Raw genomic sequence first — 27,505 nt, 5'->3', positions numbered from 1 at the left:
CTGAATCCAGCCATCAGTGTGGTCAACATCTGGAGAAGCAGCAGAGGGGAAAATTTCACACCATGAAATAAATATACGGTTAACAAGAACTTGCAATGTTAAAACAGACACGTACTTAAAATGTTATCTTACAAAGACCTAATGCACATGCCATCTCTTCCAAAAAAAAACCAACAGGTCCTCCCTTTGGGTTTATTTCAGTCAAACAGTAGTGACAGGTTTTTAATAAAGTGCATTCTTGCAAGGTTTGCTAGTGAAGTAATGTCTGCACCAAGTACAAAATTAACAAAACATCTGCCTTCATTGGAAACCAAACTTGCAGCATAAATCTTCGTTCGTCCCCCCCCACCCCCACCACACACAATTTACTAAAATTATGCAAACTAAAAACCCACAATAGTGTTTACATAATAGATAAATACCAAGCATCAGTCAAGTGCTTCTGATTGGCAAATTCATCTTTCTGGACCAACGCCAAAATTATGCCAAAAAACCGGTTAACTTGTTTTGTTCCTTTCGCTGACAAGTTGCACACAATTCTACAAGGGTCAGATTTTGGGAAGCTTTGGTGCACTGACGACAGGGTTGGTCTCTTGCAAATATCTCCTGCCCACCATCTTGTAGTCATACGTGCAATCATGGGTCTCAGCGTAGCGATGAGTTGCACAGAAATTGTTCCCGCACCTGCAATTTGAGAAGCACGATTTAGCGTTCGAACCGTATGCATTTAATTTTCAATTGATGCAGCTGAACAGATGTTCAATTATGAACATCTGGATGGTAAGCAATTAGGATGATCCTACAAGTGATTATAAAAGCCATAATTCCATAAATACTGCAACAAAGATTTAAATAGTATCTTAATTTTAGTACTCATTCAATGTAACACAGCAAACAAAGGAATTGAGTGAAGTTTGAGGAGTGGAGAAAAGAGTGCAAGGCACATCGTTTAGGGCACAAGATATGTAATTCACACAAAAACAGCCAACAGAGGTTTTCAGGCAACAGTCCATGTTTTGATTTTTCCCCCTCCGATACAAGGCCTTTTAAAACAATTCAATAAAGCAAAAGGTTAGAATATTATGAAAACCATGAACCTTCATGAGATGTGACCTGAAGTTGAGACATGAATAGAGTTGATGGCCAATTCCTTGATTCTCAATAACGAGTCGCAGTTGAAAGAGGTGGGTGACTCTCCACTCCACCGCAGCCATCTTGGGGACAATTTGCGCTGTAGGCGATGCTCCGATCGTTCAGGAAGGATCTATCTGGGTGGGCTCCTCTCACCACTAGCCAGGCTGAGCCCTTGGTGCTTGCTGATGAGCAACAGTGAGAAGACATTTCACCAGCTGACCTGGACAGTCATTCTGGGCTGCAGGGGGACAGACACACCGAGGCTTAGCCCAGCCAACGCAAGGGCGCTATGGGGAAGGACCCTAGTCTTGGGCCCTCCCATTAAGGAGCATCGATGGGGCTGAGACCAAGGGGAAGCCCTTCAAACAACGGTGGGAGGTGTCACAACAAGGTGTCACAGTGGTGGCCATGCTGCTAAATAGAAAATGAATGCAACAATGTACAGTGATGGAAATGACATCGAGGGTGCAAAGAGAGCTTGGAAGGTTTCTTTATGTAATAATTCATTGTGAATAAAGGCTATTTTTTTGGTGTAAAGTCCTGGTTCATCCCCAGCAGCATGACAGAACCCTCTGATTTACAGGCAGAGACAGACATCCACAACTGCTGGAAGACCATCAGCTCAGTGAAAGACACTCTTCGGCCTGCCCAAACCTTGTTGGGCTGCCAGCACGTGGAGATGTCAGTGAGGGAGCGCTGCCGACTAGCACCTTCCAGGCTACAGGAGTACGTGCTGAGGGATGCATTGAGGCCTGGCGCAGCCAACGCGAGGGGCGCTGTAGGGAAGGACCACAGTCGAGAGTCCTCCCATTACCGGGCATTGAGGGGCTGAGACCAAAGGGAGAGTCCCTCAAACAAGAAGGGGAGAAACCACAAGCGGACACAGTGGTAGTAATGGTGTTAAATTGAAACAATGTACAATGATGGATATGACTCGGAGGTGAAAAGACTGAATGGCTTTCTTTTGAAAATAATTTATTGTGATCAATTTTATTTTTGAGGAAAGAAAACACAATTCAAACCTTCATTCATTTGTGCAGAGGGTCCAACATGCAGGCTAATCCCAGTCATAAAAAACTATTTCAATTAATCAAATAATTATCATGGGTTTAATCTGAGGAAAGACGCTACTTCCCTGCCTGACATCTACATCAAATTAAATACCAGAAAGACATGTCTATTTCAGCATCTGACCACCATAAAAATACGATTTACCTGCACTCGTAACTGCTTGCCAATCCGGTTTTCTTCCCACAAAGAAAGCAGTGCTTGGCATTTTTCTTCTTTGTCTGGGTTGGAGCCTTTACTGGGGGAAAATGATGTGTAGGGGTACCCGATGAACCTAATCACATTTCAAACAAAGGCGGTAACATCATTTTGTGTTATTATTTTAAAACTGAAAATTACTGAGAAATGAAATAATTACAAACAGTTGAGAAATCAATGACAAGAAGTTGTGTTTCTTTTTTTTTGAGTTAGTTATCAGGGAAATGCTAAAAGTAATTTGCATCAAACATGCAAGGTCAACAACCATGCTTAGAAAGGAATTTTGAAATTCTTGCTTTCATTCATTTTATTATGGTGGATGTATTCTTTGAAAAGCAGAAACTCCATATGCTCGGGTTAAATAGCAGGCTAATTCTTGGGATTCTTAACTGGAAGAAATCATGATCAAGTGGTAGATATTTACTTGCAGAGTGGTCAGGTTGACAATCCCCAAACCAAACAGGAAATTCCTCAGCATGTTCAAAAAGTGCTTGTTGTTGCCACTTTAAATGGAACTTCAACCTTCGGCTACCACCATGGTAACAAGAAGCTCGTTCTCAGACGCTTTAGGAAATTCAGAATGTCCCTGAGGCCGCTTACCAACTTTCACAAATGTACCCAACAAAGCATCTGGTATCTGGTGGCATCAAAAAGTGGGACGGGAACTGCTGTGCCCCAGACTGCAAGAAAACGCAGAGCAGTTCATGAAGCCCAGCCGTAACAAAAGCCAAACATCGACTCTGCATCTCCCACTGCTTTGGGAAAGTTGCTAGCATTCATCGACCTCAGCCACTCATCTTATCTCAGTCATACTCTCTTCTCTGCCCTTCCATTGTACAAAAGGTACACGTGCTTGAAGACACAAACCTCCAGATTCAAGGGCTGTTTCTTTCCTGCTGTTATCAGACACTTAAAAGATGGTGCCCTTGCACAATTTATTTTTAACTGAACATTTCTCTATAATTATTGTAAAGCTCCTCCCAATTCTTATTTATTCGTTATATTGCAGTACCTCCGGTACATGTTGACCTGCCTGGATAGCATGCAAAATGAACCTTTTTAAGGTTTCTCAGTACACATGCAAGTAAAAACAATTCAATAGTTAACAGTGAGAAAGCTTCATGCATGTTTGATGCAAATTAGCCCAACTGACCAGATTTTGAAATCAAGGTGGTCAGTGATGATATAACTGTTAACCATTTAACTGCACAACATTATACACTTTTACAATGCCTCAATCTTTTGAGACTTTATATTGCAAGTTTCCACCTTTTGCCAGGTTTGCTTTGGCAAATGGTTATTGATGGTTAAAATAAGCCAGGTTGCGTATGAACCATCGAGCAGGGTATTTAATTAAGGTCTTGTTGGAAAGGAACAGGGAGCTCGTGCCAATAGTGAGAACAGAATGAATTCACCTTTTAAGTGACTCTTGTGTAATCGGATAACGTTCACAGATAAGGCTGGAAATTCAGCCTAAAAAATTAAATACAGAATTCATCCTTTAAAATAACAAATGAAAAATTAGATACCAGTAGTTAAAATACTAACATCAGGCTAAATGTACTCTGTTTGACTTGCTTTGCACAGCCACTATTCCAGCTGGGTTCCAAAAGAAATAAAGCATCAAACTTAACAGTGCCACCTAATAAGGTTATGAGGTAGGGAGGATTTAGATTTTTTTTGTAAGTATATATAGGTCAGCACAACATCGTGGGTCGAAGGACCTGTATTGTGCTGTACTGTTCCACGTTCTAACAAGGAAAGGCTAGAGGGTTGAGGGTCACTACACCCAAATCACTTAATGAAGTTTAAAGTAGGAGAAGTAGCACAAAATAAAACCAATTCATTGAGTAATCTGTTACATCTCTTTTTTAATGTGCTCACCTATTCGTTTTTCTATAGTCGTTGGTCTGCTGGTTGCACAAAATCCAAGTGGAGACTGAAAATGAAAAAAAGAGAATGTTGTACCCTGTGTCAGAAAATAAAACTGAGTAAATGGTTAATTACTTGCCTTAATGGTTAATTATTTATTGACCCTTTCAGATTGTTTAAAAGCAGCAAACATGCTAGCAAAACATTAGATAAAATTCCCCCAAAGTCCAATAATGCCATAAATTAGGAATGTTCAAAAAGTAATTGTAGAGAAAGTAACCTGTATAATTCACTCGACTTATGAAAGAATTCTAGTTTTTGCCCCGAAAGTACATCAATCCAGATTTTATTGGAATGGGGGGGTGGGGCATTAATTTCCCCTCACTTGTCAACTTATGTTCCACAGAAATACAAACTGATACCAGCCATGAGAATGACATCCAGGAACTAGGCCAATGACGGGATATACACGCGCCTTCATTATCTCAAGGATGCGTGCTTAACTCACTGTTCTCATTCTACACCAATGACTGTGTGGCCAGGCACAATTCAAATGCCGGCTACAAATTTGCTGATTATACCACAGTTGTCGGCAGAATCACAGATGACAATGAGGAAGTGTACAGGAGGGAGACAGATCGGCCTATTGAGTGCTGCCATATCAACGACCTTGCACTCAACTAAACTAAGGAGCTGATTGTGGAAAGAGAAAAAAAAAATCAGGAGAACATGAACCAGCCCTCGAGAGGTCAGCTGTGGAAAGGGTTCAGAACTTCAAATTCCTGGGTGTCAATGTCTCTGAGGATCTGCCCTGGGATACCCATGTCAATGCAATCATGAAAAAGCCCGTGGCTATACTTCGAGAAGAAGTAAAACATGAAAGTCTGCAGACATCATAGTTTAAATTAAAAACAATGCTGGAGAAACTCAGCTGGTCAAACATTGTACTTTATATTGCAGAGATAATACAAACATTTAGCTAATTGGATCCAAAACTGACTTGTTTTGGACCCCAAAAAATGATTAACTGAGAACCTTGGGGTTCAAGTTCAAGCAGAGGGTAATGGTGAAAATACATTTTTCTGATTGGAAGTCTGCAGATGTCAATACTAGAACCTTTGTTGTTTGTGATCTTTGTTGACTGGGACGTTCATGTGGGAGGAATGGTGAGCAAGTTTGCAGATATGACAAAAATGGATGTTGTGGACTGTGAAGATTGTTATCCAAGGCTACAGCAGGTTATAGATCAAACCTGCTGCACAGATCAAAGGGAAGGTTGGGCAGAGAATTAGCAGATGGAATTTCAGTGCAAGATGATGTATTTTGGGAAGTCAAACAAGGCTAGGAGAGCAAATAAAAAAAACCCCTGCAGATGCTGTGATTGGCGTAAAAACACAGAAGTGCTGAAGAAACCCAATGGGTCTCGCAGCACCCAGATGTATAACCGACATTCCAGGCCTGAGCCCTCCTTCAAAGTATGAGTAAAATGGCAGGCACCTGAATTGAATAAATGGTAGGATCCAAGAAATGATGATTAGCTGAGAGACCTTGGGGTTCAAGTCCAGTTTTCTGAAAGCAGGAAGACAGGATGGTGAAAGCTATATGGCAAGCTTGCGTTTGTAAGTCAGGGCATAGAATACAAAAATGAGACATCATAATGCAATTTCATGAAACATTGGTTAGACAAGAGTATTGTGGGCAGTCCTGGTTGGCACACTATAGGAAGGTTCAGAACATATTCACAAGCGCGTTGCCTGAATTGGAGGACTTTCAGACACAAAGAGACACTGGAATATCTGAGTTTTCCCTGGGCAAAGGAGACTGAGAAGCGCGCCAGTCTCCAGAACATCAGTGAAGTGGAACCAGGAAAGTAGACATGGCTCACATACTGTCGGCAGTTCTTCGATTGGCTGGCATCGTCTGGATTCTCATCCCAGGTACAGTGTTACTGCGTGTGTGTGTGTGTGTGTGTGTGTGTGTGTGTGTGTGTGTGTGTGTGTGTGTGTGTGTGTGTGTGTGTGTGTGTGTGTGTGTGTGTGTGTGTGTGTGTGTGTCTCATTAAGAGGTCATTAGACCTCTTAGGCAAATCACTGCAGGATACAACCTAATGCAGATCACTGTGATCAGTACAGATGGGCAAAACAGTAGAAGGGCACATTTGTGTTGTGAGAATAACTACCTCCTGCAAGAATTTTTTTAAATTTGTCACTTTGAGAAGCCGTTGAGAGCCATTGTAGGAACAGAAAACTTGTCACACATGATCAGGAACAAACTCTAAAATCCTGCATCTTTGTTTATTTTACGTTCAAGTTTATTGTCACATTATACCAATTATAGTGAGGAGTTGTTTTGCAAGCATTCCACCAAGTTAACTCTAACATGAACAGTACAAAGTTGAACAGAAGAGGGGATGCTCCAACTTTTGCAAATATAGAGATGGAGCAGGCAGCATGCACAATCATGTTTTTTAGATTGCAATTTTGGCAAAATCAAAGAAAAAAAAAATTAACATGACTGCATGTGTGGTTGTTCACACTGGGCACCTTTTTAGACCGGAAGTACCCGAGTGCAACAGTCACAGGGGTTAGACGTGCAGTGGAGTGAATGACCAACAACAAATGTTTCCAGTAGGATTTACATTGCAGGCTTCCTCCAAAAGGCTGCAGGGATCATGCAGGATAAATCGCGGTGCAGGAATTGACTCAAAGTTCCTGCACATTACCTTTTCAGACTGCCCATGTTGCAACAAAATTCCTTGATTGCGACATTACATACTTGCAGTCTAAAAAACATAAATGATTCACGTTGCCTAAAAATCTCCTTTACCAATAACTAATTAAGGGTGATAACTGTTCTAAACTCCCCTCAAGTCTTCCAGTTCAAAGAACCTCCAACCTGACCCTGTGTGTACTTCACAAATCTTTGCAGCAACCTCCTTCCAAACCCAGATGTGTGGCACCCTGCAGATTCATGCTGTTCACTACTTTATTACCACCAAATCATGGAAATGCCATCAGTTTGTTTGCATTCATTATCTATTTGTAGTTCTTTGCTTGTTTACACTGTGTACAGTTTTTTAAAATTTAGACATACAGCATGGTAACAGGCCATTAAGGCTCATGAGTCCCTGCTGCCCAATTTACACCCCATTAACCTATACCCCAGTATGATTTTGAAGGGTGGGAGGAAACTGGAACCCCCAGGGAAACCCCATGCAGACATAGGGAGTACGTACAAACTGCTTACAGGTATCACAGAACTCGAACCCTGGACGAGTCCCATTTGCTGGCGTTGTAAAGGCATTGCGCTAACCGCTACACCAACTGTACCACACTACCAATTAGTGTTAATTCATGCTCGCAGGAAAGAGGAATGTGATGTCATGTATGTACTCTGACTTTAAATCTGAAATCTGATTACTCAGCCATTTGTAATTTTTGTACAATCTCAATCAGATCACCATTCCACTCCAGAAAAATAACAATAGTGTGGTTTGTGGAGAGCCAAGTGACCTCTCCATCTGGAACCTAGTAACCTGCCAATCAAGGATGGACTCTGCCCACCTATGGTGCAGACCTGACCATTGGTCCCTTTAATCACCCAGTGATTACCTGGGCCAGACCCTCCAGCTTAGTACTATAAAGTCCACCACGTGCAGTAGCTCTTTGACCTGGAGGCGAACCCTGCTGTGGACAGCGCTGGAAGAGTCGTAGGTCAAGTGTGCACTATATTGGGATGGGGCTGTTGTAGATAGCATCTGAGCCATGTCCACGTAAGACGAGGAATGGTGGGTAGCTTATTGTACTCCTTGGTTATGATGTTTGTATAAATAGTTGCTGGTAATGAAGTCTGATGTGACTAGGTTGTACTGTGCTTGTGAGAGTGTTACTGGTATCGGTTAAGTCCGATGTGACTGGTTGCAATGTGTTGTGTAATTGAGTGTGTGTTATCCCTGTTGCAATCCCCTTGTGTGTATTCCAAGATTATTTCTGCATTCAGCCAGTGTCCAGACCTGCTATTCGATGAAGCCATTGAACACATTTCCCTTCCAGCACAACACCAGCCTCTCCCATCTCTGCTTGCAATTGAAAAACTCCAATCCAGGCACCATCCTGGCAACTCTCCTCTGCACCCTCTTCCTATCCTGTGGCAACCGAAGCAACACATAGCACTTCTGCAGAGATTGGGAAATTAAATCCAAATTGGCACAGCTGCAGGAAGCAGAGAGTAATGGTAATTTTAAAAAAAGCAAAACACTCAATGCTAAAAATAAAAGATGTCAAGCTATTCAGGTCTGCAGCACTCCCAGCTTGGTGCCTTTGTTGCTGTGTATTTCTAACATTTTCAGTTTTTATTCCAGGGTTATGGCTAATGGGTGTTTGTGCAACCACACAACTTGTCAGTGGATTCCCATGGTGCTCTGAACTTTAAGCCTTGTTACTTGAGATGGATATTAATAGCTAAGACAATTGTAGGGGGAACAAAGAAACAAACAATACAAGATTGGGTGTGGGGATCTGTGAGGAGTTGAGCATCAGACTGTGGGAAGGTATACCTGTTCTGAGCAGTCAAACAGATAAGAAGCCAATGGAATCCAGAGAAATGCTAGGTCATGTCTATAACCGAACAAAGGAACAGAGAACACAACTCCAGAAAGCATATCCACCTGGTTGAGTTGGTTGTGAAGAAGGCGAACGCAATGTTGGTACTCATTTCTAGAGGAGTAGCATACAAGAGCAGGGATGTAATGTTGAGACTCTATAAAGCACTGGTGAGAGCTCACTTGGAGTACATTAGAGAGGGTTCAGAGATTTACGAAACTGATACCAGAAATGAAAGGGTTAACATATGAGGAACAATTCCCGGCTCTTGGACTGTACTTGATGCAGTACAGAAGGATGGGGGGTGGGGCCTCATAGAGTCATTTAGAATGCTGCAAGGCCTGGACAGAATAGATGCTTCAAGCATGTTTCCTTGGAAACGAGGAGTCATGGACCAGGCTAAAAGGGCATCAATTTGAAACGGGTACGGAAAAATGTATTTAGTCAGAGGGTCATGAGTCTGTGGAACTTGTTGCCAAAGGGAGCCATGGAAGCAAGGACATATTTAAGGCAGAGGTTGACAGGTATTTGATTAGTCAGGGGATCAAGGGTTATGCAGAGAAAGCTGGGGGAGTGGGGATGAGTGGGAGGATGGATCAGCTCATGATTAGAATGGTGGAGCAGACTCGATGAGCCAATGTGGTCTACTTCTGCTCCAATATCTTGTGGTCAAAAGTGGTTACATGGTTTAACAGGTAAATGGGGATTTGAGGTTTTACTTGCATGGGGTACTTTCCTCTATTAGCACAAAATTGTGAAGCATACACAACACAGAACTTATTTGGAATATCTATGTACACATGCGATGGAATAGCAAGCACAATGATTTTGTACACGGTGACTGTTCAGGATCCCACAAATCAACCACGCAAACTCACCTGATTAAATTCACCAAAAAAAAAAATAATTTTGATGGACCAACACAAGCAGGATTTGGGACTACAGGAGCAGCATGGGGTGACTGGAATCCTTTGCAAATTTGTCTATGAGCATATAGAATTTTGATGCCACTGTCTTAAGAGTGAACCTGAAAGTACATTTTATGGCAGTAAAATAGATACATTCACCTCAACGATTTTCAGATAAGTGGAGATCACTTACAATGAATGCATTTGAAACACGATCTGGTGATGTAATGCCTCCAAAAATCTCTTCGTGAAAATTCTGAACGTTAACAGGTAGTGCAATACCAGATGCCCAATGTTTGCTCGTCCCACAGTTACTCTGCACGTTATCCCTGGATGCGCTTCGAGCCAGCGAAGCAAATGTGCCGATATTTTTTGGAGAGTCCAAAGACTCCATTGTTGATTTGTTTGCCATCTCTGTCACCTCAGTTTGAGTCAGGAGATCCGTTTTCTTTCCAGGAGAATCTAGCTTAAGTCCTCGAAACCTGCTTCCCTTCGACAGCGAGAGACTGGGGAAGCCACCGCTATCCTGAGGTGAATATAGAAGTTGTGAAGCAGGGGATGTTAGGTTATTTAAGTCAAACGTTTTTGGGGCTCTTTGAGATGCAAGACTAATTAAAGCATTATGAGGGATTGTTGCAGGATATCTAGTTGGTGGTATGACTTTATCCTTTGGAAGTAACTCAGCAAAACTCGATTTCCCAGATTCCATTGGAACACATCCCAGTAGATTCGGAAAAATCGGTCTCAGAGTATTTGGTTCCGTAACATCCTTTTCAAGTGGCGTCGACTCTTCCTTGGTGTGTTCACTCAGTGAGGTTTTAAGTCCAATTTCACTCAGCAGCTTGGCCTCTTCTGCACGATCAGCATCTACAGACAAGGCAAGATCGTTTACCGAATCATCAGGTAATCTTTCTTCTGAAAGAGTTGCTTCAGAATCTGGTGATTTTAGCCCTAAGCTGCCTGCCATGCAGTCAGTTACAAAATCTGTACAAATTGTCGGAGCATCCCTGTAGTCCTGAGAAGCAAGCGATGGAAGAACCTTCTGCGGCCGTGCATTTTTCAACTCTTCCTGCAGAATTCTGCTCGGTGACGGGATGGCACTCTGGAGCATAGGAGTGAAGTCAGCGATTTCGTCGTCTTTCAACAGGAAGCTGCTGGACGACGACGGAGCCAAGCTGATGCCAGAAGAAAAGTTGGGGCTCAGCACATTATGGTAGGAAAACGCCGAATGCTGATCAACAGGAGGTAGATACAGAGTGTGATTGAGAGACTGCCCGGTGTGAGGGAGAACCCGGAAGAGGCGATGCCGCGCTGCAGTAATTGAACTACTTGCTGGTCTGGGCGCCACGGGAGGCCTTGGCTTTACCTTGGCAATCTTCTTCGGCTTTTGCAAGAAAAAAATAAAAAAAGTTTTTTAAAAAATCATGCAATTTTCTACAAGTATTAAATATGACAATTTAACAAGTGATTTTTAAAAAAATATATAGGTATAATCTTTGCAGACTATTCAATGTTCTGATCTCGATTCCCTTGCTAGTGATAAAACAGATTCAAAACCTGATAAGCCAACACTGAAAAACATTTTTTTTCTTGTTGGCAAATTGTCAGCTAAACCCGTGGGAGATTTGAGGATTGCTCGTCTCAGCTTCAAAAATACTATTTACTTGGAGTGATAATAAAATCCAAGATTGGAAATGAAAGATAGCGCCTTGGGAGGAAAAAGAGCACCTGACTCTTGATATAAAAAAAAGTGCTGTAGAAACTCAACAGGTCACAAAGCATCTACAGGGTGACTAACATTTCAGGCCTCAGTCTTTCCTCAAAGTAGGCAGGCACCTGGTGGGAGTGCCCAGACAGAATATTAGGCATTTTTCCTTCAATTTACAGGTAGCCACGGTTTGACAGTGCATGAAGCTATAGACAAACGTGAGAGTGCAGGAATTATGTGTGAAATTAAGATGGTTGGCCACTGTAGGTCCCTGTTATTGCAAAGGTGCTCCACAAAACAATCTGCATCCAGTCTCCAGGAGGCCACAACAGAGGCACCGGATGTAGTAGGTGACCCCTGTGGTTCAAAAGTGTGGTATTGCTTCACTTGAAAGGACTCTTTGGGGCCTCAAATAGCAGTGAAGGAGAAGGTGTGGACGCAAGTGTAGCATTTCTTGTGGTCACAGCAGTAGGTACCCAAGGGCAATTGGTGGGAAGGAATGAGTGGATGAGGGAGTTACAGAGAGAGGGAAAGGTGTGTCTGGTGGGATCATGTTGCAGGTGGCAGAAATTGCAGAAGATACATTGGATGCGGAGGCTTGTGGGGTGGTAGGTGAGGCCTAGGGGAATACTGTTCTTGTTGAACCTCATGGTGGAGGGGGTCAGGGCAGGATATAGGAGAAACAGGTTAGGTTTGAGTTGATGACAGTAAAAGAGAGAAGCCATGCTTTTTGGTGGATATCTCAGATGTTCTGGAATGGAAGACGCCATCCTGTGAGCAGATGCAATGGAGGCATTGAGAGAAAGGAATAGGATCGTTACAAGTATGAAGAAATGTAGTCAAGGTAACTGTGGGAGTTGAAAATAACTGTGGAGAGTTTGTCTCCTGAGATGATCTAATGAGAACATCTGGGCACTCTCCAACCAGAGGGTATTAACATTAACTTCTCCAACTTCTGTTATATCCCTCCCCCGAATCTTTCCCTATCCCTTTACCTCCATCCCCCAACTCCCTTCCTTCTCATTCAGAGAGCTACCCACTCCCCAAATCCCTTGTTTTTTTCTCCTCTACCCTCCCATCCATGTCCACCCATTACCCTCCTCCCTGCACCTTTTTATATAGGCGCTTGCCTGCTTTCTGTTCATTCCTTGACCAAGAGCTCAGGCCCATAAGGTTGGCAACCTTTTACTTCCTGTATGATTTTACTTCCTATGTGATTTGCTGCATTTCTCCAGAACCTTTGTACATTCCACTACAATTATAGTGTCTGCAGACTTTACTATTTAACATGACTCTTGATTGGTTTTTGTAAATGCTAGGTGATTACCAGAGGATTTAAAAGAATGTTCTTGTAGTTAATGTTTCAGTCTAATGCAGTTTGTAACACTGCCTACATTTCTTTAAGACTACTGCTCGACATACATTTCTTTTAGCCAGATTTCTTATTTCTTGATATTTCAATTTATTTCTTGTAAACAGCGAGCAACACTAATAAAGGCAAGTTTAGTAACATTAGAGGAAGTGCTCAAGGCCAAGAAGAGTCTCGAATGCAAAATAATTTTCGTGAAAAATGCAAATAAAGACCATTTAATTTTAAACTTAAAACTATCAATTAGTTTGTAACTAAACAAACAAGTCCATTTTGAATTACCACATCTGCAGGAAATCTCACTTCCTTCTGCTATTAACCCAAAGAGCACAAGTTATGGACAGTTCAGAACATTAGGGAGATTTCTATTTTATATGGAAAGTCACACACCAGAGGCAAGGTTCATGAAATAGAGAATTAAACTTTGAGGGCTAATGTGTGATAGGATGCTTCTCGTGGGCATTTTCAGTCAGGAAGTAGCTGTCCCAATGTGCTGACAGGAATCAGGCTAATAACTTAGATGAAGACGTTAATAGGGAGGTCAATAATGTCTGCAATCAACAAATGGTTTGCAATAACATTTTGCAAGGAAACATATTTTGAGATTAAAATATTGTCACAGAAAACTCAAAAGGAAACAAACATTAGTACAACCTAAGGTATTGATTTTCCAAAAGTGATCTATATTTTTTCATACCAAAATTCAGTATTAACTGTGTTGAAATTAATTTGCCAATAAAATGCCCCTTCTGAAAGTTGAGAACCATAGAACATTACAGCACAGAAACAGCCCTTCTAGTCTGTGCCGAACTATTATTCGGCCTAGTTCCAATGAACTGCACCCAGACCATAGTCCTCCATACCCCTCCCGCCCATATATCTGTCCAAACTTTTCTTAAATGTTAAAAATAAACCACAATTTTGTTTGTCTTCTTGTCATTTATTACAGTCCACCTCAGTATTGAATATTCTTCCCAAATCAACGTTGTCCACACATTCAGGAGTTATTTTATTACAAAGCTTAAATTATTAAATTGTGAATATTAGCATGCTGAGATGATGCAAGCTCACAGTTTCTGCCATTCATAATGGCCACCATTCATCCCACCAATTTCCTCTTTTTCCCGCAACTTTTTGCTTACTTTCTGCCTGGCACATGATCTGGCAAAGTCCAGGAGGCTGATATTAAACTGGCATACACGAGACACAGACAAATATCCTTACAGGGACACAAACATTGTTATGGAAATCATTGCTGATCAATCTCAATGAGAGGGTGAGAGTGAAACTTTTGGGGGAAATAGAGGGTCTATACTAACAGGATTATTACGGTACAAAAGGAGACCATTTGACCTATTGCCCTTGCTGGCTCCTTGATAGCAAACCAACCAGTTCCATTCCTGTTCCTTCTCTGCGGCTATGCGAATTCCTTTCCAAGACACTTTTGATAACCTGATCAACTGTTTCCAGATTACTGCAAAATGACATAACTAGGGCATTTGAAAATTATTTTAAAAACTGTGTTCAATACATCATAATGACAAATTGATAGAAATGGATGAGACTAAAAGCACTTGCAGTGCACCTCTGATTATCCAAAATCGGATTCTCCAAAATCCTCAGTTATCCAAAATTTTTCAAAAATGATGATATCTCAAATCCTCATTTATCCAAAATTTTTTCGGGCTCTTGGGCTCTCAGCACAAGCGGGACCTTGGTGGGGAAGTGTCGGTGATCGGCAGTGGCCAGGATTTTTTTTTGGTGAGAATTAAACTTTATTTTAATGCTTAAAAAGCCTTACCTTGTTGTATGTTGTTGTATAAACACTGTTACAAGTGATGTGCTGATGTTACTGGGCTGCTTTTAAAAAATGACCGGTTCTCCGGAAAAAAAAACATTTATCTGAAATGGGCCGGAACCAACTATTTCAGATAATCGGAGTTGTACTGTATTAAAAAATACACAGAAGCTATGCACCCCAAGTGCAAGATTATCATTATTTCTGTGTGTGGCTGAAATTTTACATTCACTAAACCCAACTGAATATGGACAATTTATGATCAATCAAGGTGATTACTAAACTTTTATTAATGCAGTTATTTAATTATTATCATTATTATACTTGATCATTTCTCTTTGTTGATGCATTGAATAACCAGACAACACAAAGTGGCAACCTCTGACATTAAGTGGAGATTAGAGTTGATTGCCCAAGTTTTTTTTTTAAAGATACAGAATTTAGAGACAGCACAGTATCAGATCCTTCCAGTCCACGAGCCTACACTTCCCGTATACACCGCAGCGACCAATTAACTGACCAACCTTGTACATTTTTGAAATGTGGAAGGTAACCAGAGCACCTGGAGGAAACCCACAAAGACATGGGGAGAATGTAAAAACTCCTTACAGACATAGTAGATTCGAACCAGGGTTGCTGGTGCTATAATGGCTTTGTGCTAGCCATGCTGTCCAACAGTTGGCCTGTTTGCTGGCTACACCAGCAATGCATTCTGTTCCAATCCAGTCTGGCTTGAGATAAAGCTTTACATTCCATGAGATAATTTCTAGTCCAGTGTAGTCTAAAACTTAATGATTCAACTGGGAAATAATACTTTTCCCACCCTTTTCCTGAAGTTGATGTCATCAACAAAACATTGTATTTCACTGCTGGGTTAACTAATTTCACTTAGCAAAGCACAAAATGATCAACAAAAAGAAAAGAATTCTATCCCTAAAGTTTATCCCAAGCTAAAGGAACACTGCATGTCTGGTGAGGACAAATCGAAGCTTGACAAGAATAAATTCGACTCCAAACGTCAAATGTGGTGAAAAGTGTGCTGACTGGTTGCATCACGAATTGGTATGGGGACACCAATATTCTTGACCGTGAAGCCCTGCAAAAGGAAGTTGACACAGCCTAGGACATCACAGGCAAAACCCTCCCCACCATCGAGAACATCTACAGGGAACACTGCCGTTGGAGAACAGCGCACCCTCTGTTCTTGCTGCTGCCATCTGGAAAGAGGTTTAGGTGCCAAAAGACTCACACTATCAGGTTCAGGAATGGTTGCTCCGCACATTTGTACGTTGTGTAGTTTTCTTGCACTACCAATAAGTGGTCATTCTGCTGTGCCCGCAGAAAAAAAATCTCAAGAGTTATATATGATGTCATATATGCACTGACAATAAATCAGAAATCTTAAAAATCTTAAGTATTGCTTGGACCTTGTGACAACGATCAATTGCAACACTGACATTTCAGACATTGCACTCAAGGTGAATAATCCCAGATCCAATAAACAAGTCTCCCCTTTTGTTATACTTTTACCAAACCATAATTTAATTTCCCATATGATCCAATTTAAATTTCATGTTACCCTCTGGATGCAGTTCTTTTAAACTCTTCAAGTTGCACCTTTTCTCACTTTTTAATGTCTATTTCCTCTAAATTATTTATCAGATGCTAATCTTGCTAAAATTTAGTCTTAAAATTGAATACAGTAAAGCCCCTGGTATCTGGAATTCAAGCAACTATCAACCCAAGTAACCAGCAAAAGAAATCGAGGAATAATAAAAACGAAAATAAATAAAAGTTTTTAAAACTCCGCAAGATTAAAATTGGCACGCCTCGCCGTTAGTTCGCCAATCCACCACTCACGTGCCAGGTGAGACCTGCATCCAGTTCCTGCCTTGTGACCAACGTAAACAGAGATTCTATTTGGCAGGATGGTTTTTTTTGGACAAATTTCCTCCCTAAACTTTACCATGATGAAAGAAAACCAACCAGGCAAGTGTAAAGATGTAGTGGTTATCCTTTAAGTAGAGATGGAAAGATACAAGAGGTTGGAAAATGGTGAAAATTGTACACTTAGGTTAAAAATTTGTTTCGTAAGTTACGGGAATTATCTGATTGAAGTGAACTTTACACAATCAAGGACTACAATACTGGTATTTTTCCAAGTCACTTTACATTTTTCACTGCTAATGGGGATTGCAGCTTACTTAATCAACAACCACGCTTTGAAGATCTACTTGCGATGCAAAGCATAGTATAGTATTTTTGTCTTTTAAACTGATTATTCTTAAGTAGATGTATTAGTTAGGTAATCTCAAGCAACCAGAAAATACACTTTTCCGGGATCTACCAATCTCCATAGGTGCCAGATACGAGGATTTACTGGATTTAAGCTCAAATATGCTGAAGAATGATTGGTGGTTAACTTACTTTAGTCCCAGGTCTTGTTAATCAAGAAAAGGACGTTGCAATGACGGAGATCTACAGTAAAAGATCTAATTAGTAACAAATTTTCTTCCAGTTACCTTTTTACTAAGGTTCATGTTTTCCATCTTTGCCTTCAGAAGTTTCATTTTGTTCATAGTGATTGAATTTTCTAATATTTGCTGCCCAGAAGGAGATTCCTCAGATTCATCTTCATCATCAGCATATAGGTTGAACACCGAGCCCCCACTTAAATCAGAAAAAATTATTAAATCCACTGTATCATCAACAAAACAAATTAGTAAGATCTTTCATATCAATGATGCAGAAATGACTATGAACTACAATATAGCTTTGAGCAGCAACCAAGAGGTTGTGTTCAAATCTCCCCAAGTGAAAATGATCATAAATCCATAGAAAATAGACGCAGGAAGAGGCCATTCAGCCCATCGAGCCTGCACCATCATTCAATATCATTGTGGCTGATCACCAGATGGCTGATCTCATACAATATTCCTGCTTTCTCCCCATACCCCTTGATCCCTTTAGCTATGTGGGCTACACCCAACTCCTTTATGAATAGATCTAGTGAACTGGCCTCAGTTACTTCCTGTATCTGTAGGTTCCATAAGTGAAGTTACTCCTCACATCTCAATCTAAACTGGTTTGCTCCTCATCCTAAGACTGTAACCTCTCATTCTGGACTTTCCCAACCTCAGGAATATTCTTCCTGCATCCAACCTGACTGGTTCTATCAAAATGTTATATATGTCAATGAAATGTAGATGAGAGGGGATCTCAATCAGCATAACCATGGCCTATCCAGCCTTACTTCATGTCAGTCCTGCCATCCCAGAAATCAGCCTGGTGAACTTTCACTGTAGTCCCTCTGTTCTACCTAAGGAGATCAAAACTGTATACAATACACAAGCTGCAGTCTCACCAAGGCCCTATGCAGCAAGGGCTTCCTGCTTTTATAATCACTTGTTCACTAATGCCTTTCACACAAGTGTCGTATACAATATGACCAAAACTACAGGTGAGGGAAAAATAATGCCTTGTCAGAGACATGGACAATCCAAGAATTTAAATGTCATTCATAAAAGAAAATCCAACCATAACTCCACTCCCACATGGAAAGCAAACCAGTGTCTGATAACATTTAATATGATATAAACAATTCTAAGAATACTTGCTACATATTGCTGTGGAATCTCCTGGAATCCAGTAATACACTTCACAGTCTATTTTCACACACCTCAGGGATTCGGAGAGTGGTGTTAAAGTGTCATCCCCACGATCTACAACTCGAAAGAAATTTAATTGGTCCCCTTCACGATATACTAGAAAGGTCACTTGCTTGTTAGAAGGGATCTTATCCCAGATGTCATCTCGACTGGTCTCCATGTATTCAGCCATATCTCTAGTCGGATCTTCCACTGGAACTACAAGATATTTATTCACATAAATGGAAGTGTTTTAAAGGATAAGGGGTCCCTGGGTTACACAAGTTTCATGACTGAGATTTGTCTGTCAACTGAATTTTCCACAAGTTTGGTGGAACCAGTTATTTCACCCCATCTCCAAATTGTAATATGAAAACTTTAGTCCTTACAGCCCTTACTAGGGAAGGACAGGAGTAGCCAACTATCCTGGCCTGGACTGAAGTACATGTACATATTATTGTTACTAATCTCCAAAATGGAAACATCCGGATTTACCAAGGGATAGATGGTTTATAGCAACCGTTTCACAGCACATTTAAGGGGGCCACAGATTGAAATCATAAAATATTTTTAAATGTAGTCCCCAGGAGAGAATCACGGAAGAAACCAACTAAACTAGACTGCTTTTTAGGGACAGGGGGGCCATTAACTTTGAGCAGAGTCCCAAGGCAAGGGTGGGGGGGGGGGGCGGCGCTAAAAAAAAGTATGGATCATTTATGTCAGTTACTCAATTACTAAATAGTCTTAATATTGTGAGAAAAATCATCTTTAAAAAATACAGAATACAACCCAATTGAATCACATTATCAGAGCAAGTTGATGTACATTTGATCTTTTTATGCATATACAATCAACTATTGAAAAAACGTTTCTCTATGACCTTATACAAATTAAGCCCTTGTGCTATCTTCCAAATTTTCATTGTTCTAATACAAAAAAAATACACCAGACTTTCAAATAAACGAATGCAAACCTTAGCAAAGACAATGGAAAACCTTAAAAGAATTTATGCATTTTAACTGTTAATGTTCAAATGCATCCAAAACCAAAGTACATTGATGCTCGACTATTTCTCAAAACCTGGAGTTAAGATTCCAATCATATTACATTATAAATTTTATTCCACTTCACTAATTTGATTAAGAGGATTCACAATACTAGTTGAGATCTTTATAAATGTGAATTGGATAAAGTGTAATTTACTGAACAACATTTAGTTAGATGCCAGGAAAGTTGTAAACCAGCCCTACGTAAGACACCCTCATTTAATGTAGGTGACATCAGTTTACCAGTCAAGTGCAGAATTCAGCCAGAACTCCTAAAGTAAATCTACAGATGGCAAATTTCTACAGATGCGTGGTGAGAAGTGTGCTGACCAGCTGGTATGGGGGCTTTCCCTGGGCGGAAAGTCCTGCAAAAGGGAGTGGACCAGCCCAGGACATCATAGGGAAAACAGTCCACATCATCAAGAACATCTACAGGGAACACTGCTGTCAGAGAGCAGCAATGATGAAGGATCTACACCATCCAGCAGATGCTTTGTTCTTGCTGCTACCATCACGAAAGAGGTAGAGGTGCCACAAGACTCGCACCATCAGGTTCAAGAACAGTTGCTCCCCCTCCACCGTCAGACTCCTCAATAATAAACTCAATCAGGGACTCACTTAGGACTCTTTCTTTTGCTCTTTATTGATATTTTTTCTCTGTATTGCAGTTTGTTTACATGTGTATGCTGAGTCCGTTTTTGCACAACCAATAAGTGGGAGACTGGGAGATCATTTTGTTGAGCACCTTTGCTCTGTCCACTCTGTAATAGAGAGGATCTCCCAGTGGCCAACCATTTCAATTACTCACCCCACTCTCACGCCAACATGTCTGTCCAGACCAAGGTTACCCGTAAATTGAAGGAGCAACACCTAATATTCTATCTGGGCACTATCCAACAAGATGGCATTAACACCAACTTCTCCAGTTTGTAGGCCCCGCCCTGTCTCCCTCTCTTCCCCATCCCCTGTCAACTGAATTTTCCACAAGTTTGGTGTAACCAGTTATTCCTCCTCCCCCCCACCCCCACCACCAAATCGTAATATGAAAATTTTAGCTCTGACAGCCCTTACTAGGGAAGGACAGAGGTGTGGTTACCTGTAAATGAACTGCAGCAGATGCTTTCCTGAATGCAACTTGGGTGGAGTGATATGAGGGGATGCAGATTTACTAATCAAATATTGCAACAAGAAGTGGCTCAGGGTATATAATGTTCGATCTTACCTGATTGGAGAAGGCATTGGCTTTTTATCTGGGTGAACTGTGCACTGTTTCTGGTGAAGAAGTTTTAGTACTAAACCAGACTGTAAATTCGGGTATTAAACATAAAAGTGAATTCTGGCAGAAATCGCTGAAAGTTAGGATTTTCCCAAGTCAGGTCTCCTGTAACCCAAGGAATCCTGTAATGCTACTTGAATTCTCTCTAGCTCTCCATTCAGAGAGCTAGACCCCCCTCTATATCCACCTCTTACATGTGGGCCTGTGCTTCTCCCCCTGCCCCAGCCCCCCATTTTATACAGGCAGTCGTCTGCTTTCTGCTCATACCTTGACAAAAGGCTCAGGCCTGAAACGTTGGTTATTTATCTTAAAGAACACTGCTTGGCTTGCTGAATTTCTCCAGCATTTTTGTGTAAAAAAAATTGGTCAGACTGGGCAAGGACAACAGGTGGGCTTTTAAAACAATCTGGTCGTTTCTAGGTTGTAATTACTGATGCTTTGTTTTATTATTTTCATATTATTTGAATTCAAAATTTTCAACTCTCATTACAGGATTCAAATGCATGCCTCCAGATGAATAATTCAGAGTCTTGGTTGTGAGAATAGTATATTTATCACTATTCTTCTGGGAAAAGACAAAAAATTTGGTGAATATTCACAGGCTCAAAATCATGGACTAAATGTCATTATTCATTATCAACAGCGAACAATGCAAAAGATTGCTTTATATTTCACAGGTTCCTGTTGCACACCAGAACAGTCATGTTTATCTTTCTGGCAGATTTGTGTTTTGGCCAATTAAAACAATGAAGTGTCAATTATGCAACAGGCTCATCACACGACCCAGGTACGATGTCCAAGTTTTCAATGAATGAGGCCTGGATGATTGGCAATATGCACTCATTTACAGAAAGAAGCACAACAGTTACACTTGCAGCTTTATATAAAGTCAGTGGCCATTGAATTGAGGGATGGAGGCAGGGGGTAGAGCAACTGTTCTGGAAAAGTTTGAAGGAGGATGAGCAGAGTTCAGAAGCAGGTTAGAGACAAGGACCTGAGAGCAACATTCCCTTTAATTTTTTGTAGCCAGTCTGCGCCAAAATCTTACGTTGTGCAATTTTTTTTTTGTTCCCTGTGCAAAAGTACGTGCGCACTGAATGCTTGTGCAAATGTAAACTTGAAAGTGTTTCAAGATAATTTTGGCCCAGCCTATCTTTCGTGGCTAATAAAATTGTATTGGAATGTTTTAATACAATACAAGTATGATTAACTCTTCTTCTCTGGCTATCCATCTCATAGGATGATGATGGTTCCTTTCAGTTTGTGGGGTTTGATAGGAGATACTCCACTCCTCAGCCATCCAAAACTACGCTATTCTTTAATGGCCATCGGGGGTGCTCATCACAATGCTTGTTGAAGGCCAAAGGACAAGTAAAAGAATAAAAAGAAAACTAGCTCCTTAATGTTACTTACCCCTTCTGGTATTTATAGGTCCCCCTCTCATGGCAAGCACCAGTTTAAGAGTACAACCTTCTGATATACTGCAAATAGAAGACAGCAATAAATTGTCAATGACTTCGGTTCCTCAGTGCAAGTGAACTGGTTGATCTGATCCAATGGTGTCCTGAACGCAGTCAATACAATCACAATTCAAATAAACTTTTACAATCTTTAAGTGGCATCTGGAAAAACAGATGTCTTTTCTGCTTTTACATGGGCTCATTGTGGTCGGAGAGAACGGACAGACAAGTTTGTATCAGTCCACACAGAGATCAGGAAGAAACAGGTCAGAAAAATTCCAAGAGCTTTTTGCTGCTATTCACTTTTATTCTAATTGTGTCCTATTACTTATGCTTTTTAATTAAAATAGCCAGTTTATCAAACTTACTTGTAGTCTTGTAAACAGTATTCATCTTCAAGTTCCAAGTTGTTCCAGATGAGATGTTGCTGTGCTATTGAAATACCTATGAAAGAACAATTCTATTATATCCAAGGATTATTAAATACTGAGTCAAGTCAGTCAGAACACAGAACATGCTCACATCATAATCTGCTCTAACAACTGCCAACTATTTCCTTACTGCAAGAACGCCATTTTTCTATTCCACATAGCTATCTAATAGCCTCTTCAAAGATGCTATTGTACCTTCTTCTACTACCGTTTCCGGAAACACATTCCATGCACCCACTACTCTGTGTGAAGAACTTACTTCTTATTCCCAAGCACCTTCAGCCCTGGGGGAAAAAGCCTCTGGCCATCCACAATAATCAATGCCTCTTCATCTTGGACAGCAATTATCAGGCACCCCCTCATCCAAAGACCAAGTTCACTCAACATATCTCATAAGGCATGTTCTCTAATCTTGGAAGCATCCTTGTAAACCTCCTCTGCATCCTTTCCTTTTTTTTTAAACTGTAATGAATGACAAGAACTAAACAATATTCCAAGTGAGGTCTAACCAAGGATTTATACAGCTGTAACATTTCCTTACAGCCCTTGAACTCGATCCCACAGTTATTGAAGGCCAATACATGCCTTTTTAACAACACTATCAACCTGTGTATCAGCTTTGAGTATCCTATGGACATGAACCCCCAAAATCTCTCAGTTCATCCACACTGCTCAGTCCTCCCACTAACTTGTATTCTGCTTTCAAATGTGACCTTTCAAAATGAACCACCTCACGCTTTTCGGCATTATAAACTCCGTCTGCCACTTCTCAGCAGCTCTGAATCCTATCAATGTCCCTTTGTAACCACTATCCTCCAGACCATCCACAACATTTGTGCCATCCGCAAACTTACCAACCCACATTTCCACTTCCACTTCCAGATCATTCATAGTCGTATATAAAATCACAAAGAGGAGGGCCCCAGAACAGATCACTGCAGAACGGCACTGGTCCCAAACCTCCATGCAGAATACAAACCATCTACAACCACATCTGCATTCTCTGGGCAACCAATTCTGTTTCCAAGCTAATTCTGCATCCTCATTCAGGAATATTAAGCCATTTCATCGAGCATACAGCACAGTACAGCTTTTCTGCCCTTGCTTAAAAGTACCTACCTCATAATCTTCTATTTTACTTCTATCCAGGTGTTTAAGAATCTCTTAAATTGCCCTATTGATCCAGCCTCAACCACCATCCCTGGCAAAGCATTCCAGGCATTCACAATTCTGTGTATAAAAAGAACTTACCTAACGCCTCCCTAAATTTTTCCTCCCTTCACTTCATACACATGTCCTCTGGTGTTTGCTATTCCTGCCCTGGGATAAAGTCGCTGGCGGTCTACCTTATCTCTCAGAATCTTCAATCATGTACTGTTTTTCATCACATCTTTGGTACCTACCTCAAATATCAGCAAGAACTTTGTAGATTTCTGAAACAATGTTGGCAAAAGTAACAAGGAATATAGTCATGCCCCAGAACAATTTTTTTTAAAAGAAGAATTACTTCCATAATACCAGCAATATGGGATCGAGAAAATGAGTTGACAAAAACAATCCAAAAGGCAGCAATGCGGTGGACAATCACACACTTTTTAAATGAGGGCAAGAGAACCAAGTCACCACAAGGTACATAATCATGAGCTTCTAGATCTAGTATCAAACCAAGGATGGAGCTTTGAAATGGGTCTCATTAAAGGGAAATTAATGGTGAATAGCATTTAGTTTTCTTGCTTTCCTGACCTAAACAGGTTAAAACAAAGACATGGTTGCACAAAACAAGCTGATGCAGCTTAAGATGACCAAATAAATACCAGAAAAACAATAAACCTTAAATTTGAACCTCAAGCTCAACTTTTGTCCAAATTAGTGCATGTAACTTCACAGTTCAGAGTGAAGGTCGACATTCTGAATATGACTGATTGCAAGTTGCTCTCCTGTGACAATGGAGTCAGTCTCAGTTCACTCATCCTTCATATTTTAATGAGGTATACTGATTTATTGCACTGCTAAAGTGAGAATTACCAGACATATGAATGTATTGAACATTCTGAATGAGTTGAAGGTACAGTGCATGTAGACTTTCCCCAATCAGTGCCTGCAGAAGGAATTGACTGAGTCTTCATTAGTACAGACATTTCATAAAGTAAATGTATAATATTAATTTTATGTGAGCTCGTGAACTGGTTTTGATCAAACAAAACACGACAGTAATTTCCCAAAGCAATTTTCCCCTCAATTTGCCTGTTTTCACTTCTGAGCTTGTTGGAGGAGTGGAAGGGAACATGACTCGTGTTGCTCAGGCCATCATAATCTTGGCATTGGCCAGAAGGCTTGAACACTGCTTTGGGCTGAAAGGAGGTGCAGTGAGTATAGCTGCTGCTTCACAACTGCAGCAACTCAATATCAATCCTGACCCTCAATGCTGCCTGTGTGAAGTTTGCAGGGCAGGGGCAGCCGGCGTCAGGCAGGGATGGCTCAAAATACGGCATAGTAAGGGTGGTGTTCCCTATCCATTATCCCCCACGCAGCAAGGAGCCTGCAGCCTGTTTTCAACAAGCCAACCAGCTTGCCATGTTGCAGCCTCAAAAAGCTACTGCAGAACTGACTTCTCTCTCCCTCTAAGAGAAATCCTGATGTTTCTTTCCTCTAAAAACAACTTCTCCCAAGGCACCAAACCCAATCCTCGAAAGATCTTGATCAGCACTTGAGCCCAGACTTCACCATTTGCAAGCAGCCAACAGCTCACTTCCTGTGTCCTTCAGCCGCAGAGTCTCTTATTGGTCCGCCACCATGGTCGCTGCCCTTAGGGTCGCATCCTCTGCTTCTCCTTCTCAACAGAAGCATTCTCCTTGTTATTGGTGCCCTGAGCTGGTTGGCATCCCTATGACCACTGCTGAATACAGGCACTACCACCTTGGGCCCAGATCTCGCAGTCACAGGATTTTTAAACTGACCTCCATTTTCTGTTGAAGCATTCTGAGTTTCTCCCTTTCCCAATCCCCCCCCACCCCATCTCCTTTCTTTCTGCTTCTCACCCCCTTCAGAACTACACACCCCATCACCTCAGCTCTTTTTCTCTTCTGCTCTCACACCTGTATCCACCTATGACTTCTTACCGGTTATCCTGTGTTCCTACCCTGGCCCTTCCTCCCTTCTCCCCCTTATCCCAACCCTCTTTATTCAGGGTCTTGGATTTTTCTCATACTTTTAAGGGCTCGGGCCTAAAACGCTGGTTTACTCTTTAGATGCTGCATGACCTGCTGAGTTTCTCTAGCACTTGTGCATTGCTTTGTAAATTGATCCACGTGTGCAGATGAGTAGTAGAGTCTGGAAGGAGTTGATGGAAATGTGAAAGGAATAAAATGGTGCAGATGGGTGCTTGATGGTTGGCAAAGACTGAACCGAAAGGCCTGTTTCATTGCTCCATGACCCTCAAGGCTGAAATGGACTCTCTGTGTTGATGAGCACCACTAACTTCACCTTGCTTGAACATCTAAAGTACCCAAAGGTTTGGAAAATGCAACCTTCCAGAAAAGTTGAACAGAAAAAGTTTGTACCTTCTAGTCTTTGAATTTTCGCCTTCACGGAAATCACAGTCTCAAAAGGTGACACTCTGAGTTCAAAACACGTGCCGGTGAGTGTTTCAATGAAAAGTTCCATTGTTTCGTAAAAAGGGAATTTATAGCTTATTGGCCCAGAATTATCTTCATTAAAGGAAGGAGGCTCCTTTTTATTTTCCATCTCAATACAATTCCACTGGTTCCAGAGGACAATGTGTGATGAAGATTGGTCCTACATTCGCTTCAGGCTAAAAAAGCATTCATGTAGCATTTGAGGGTGACTAACGATGACCATATCCAAGCACTCTATCTGGGGGTCCAAAAAAAGTGCACAAGTTACTTCTTCTGGACATTGATCTCTTTTCCTTGATACAAAAAGAAAATTGGAGGCACTGAAGCAAAAGTCATTACAAAACAAAATTCGCTACCAATAAGCTAATGACAGTCAAGCTCTCAAACCAAAGAAAATCCAAAACTTGAACATTACCTGTTTTATTTATAACTGTAGCCAACATCCAGCAACAATTTGAAGGAAATAATTGATTAGGAGGCACTTAATTTGATATGACAATAAAACGTACAATGACCAAACCAAAGTTTTAGTGAGAAACATATTCATTTGTTTGACAGGTGGCTCTTGTAAACAAGACTGTGCCATGGCAGGGGAGTCTCAGGCAAGAAGGCACAACTTCAGGATAAAAGGGAGTCATTTAAAACAGAAATGCAGAAAGATCTCTTTAGTCTGTGGAACTTTTGCCATGGGCAGCCGTGGAAGCAAGGCCATTTTTGGGGGTGTTTAAGGCAGAGATTCCAGGTATTTGATTAGACAGCAGATCAAGGGTAATGGGGGAAAAAGCCAGGGAGGTGGGCTGAGTGGGAGGATAAATCAACTAATGATTAGAATGGAGGGCCTACCTCTGCTCCTATATCTTGTGAAGAACAGCATGCTGTCAACAAATCTGTTGAGAGCAGAGTGATTGGAAAGCAACAAAAAAAAAATCAAGGGTTGGAAACACTCAGTAAGTCAGCGGCATCCACAGAAACAGAGTTAACATATCAAGTCAGAAATCCTGAGAACTAAGAGAGATAGGAAAGTCCAGTTTAAGTTGCAAAGTAGTAGGAGTAGATAATGGAAATACATGTGATAGATTGGATGCTGTCTTTGCACGGTTTCATAAAAACTTTTTTCCTGCAACACTATTCTCTGCACTTTTGATTTATTTTGCACTACCTGTTGTTCTCAAGCTTGAATGAACAATTCAATCAGGAATACGTAAACAGGACAATTAGAGGATGATTATGCTTCTCTGTATAATTGCTACCAGTAGGGCTATGGATCTCCATCAGATTCACTTAGAAAAGACCAAAACTGAAACAAAATCAAAATTACAAATAAATGAGTTACAACAGAAATGGCCTGTTCAGA

General features: G+C 41.0%; 1 protein-coding gene across 9 annotated transcripts in view; it reads right to left on the bottom strand.

Annotated features, from left to right (window-relative positions):
- Positions 1-191: 191 nt before the first annotated feature.
- Positions 192-27,505, bottom strand: part of zfand4 (zinc finger, AN1-type domain 4) — a 30,890-nt gene continuing 3,576 nt past the window's right edge. For 5 of the 9 annotated variants that reach the window (XM_069885758.1, XM_069885762.1, XM_069885763.1 and 2 more), the window contains 10 exons: positions 26,077-26,389; positions 22,454-22,529; positions 22,039-22,106; positions 18,336-18,522; positions 17,179-17,326; positions 9,975-11,165; positions 5,770-5,841; positions 4,285-4,339; positions 2,350-2,476; positions 192-684 (listed from right to left, as the gene is read on the bottom strand). In XM_069885758.1, coding sequence (XP_069741859.1) covers positions 549-684; positions 2,350-2,476; positions 4,285-4,339; positions 5,770-5,841; positions 9,975-11,165; positions 17,179-17,326; positions 18,336-18,522; positions 22,039-22,106; positions 22,454-22,529; positions 26,077-26,260 — 2,244 coding nt within the window. In that variant the 5' untranslated portion in view covers positions 26,261-26,389 and the 3' untranslated portion in view covers positions 192-548. Of the gene's footprint in view, positions 685-2,349; positions 2,477-4,284; positions 4,340-5,769; positions 5,842-9,974; positions 11,166-17,178; positions 17,327-18,335; positions 18,523-22,038; positions 22,107-22,453; positions 22,530-26,076; positions 26,390-27,310; positions 27,449-27,505 lie in introns of all 9 variants that reach the window. The other 4 variants (XM_069885760.1, XM_069885765.1, XM_069885768.1 and 1 more) reach the window with 4 other exon arrangements.

The sequence above is a fragment of the Narcine bancroftii genome, chromosome 6 (genome assembly GCF_036971445.1).
Source record: "Narcine bancroftii isolate sNarBan1 chromosome 6, sNarBan1.hap1, whole genome shotgun sequence".
In the NCBI taxonomy this organism is placed as follows: domain Eukaryota; kingdom Metazoa; phylum Chordata; class Chondrichthyes; order Torpediniformes; family Narcinidae; genus Narcine; species Narcine bancroftii.
The sequence above is the reverse complement of the archived record's forward strand: the minus strand, read 5'-3'. Positions and strand labels throughout refer to the sequence as shown.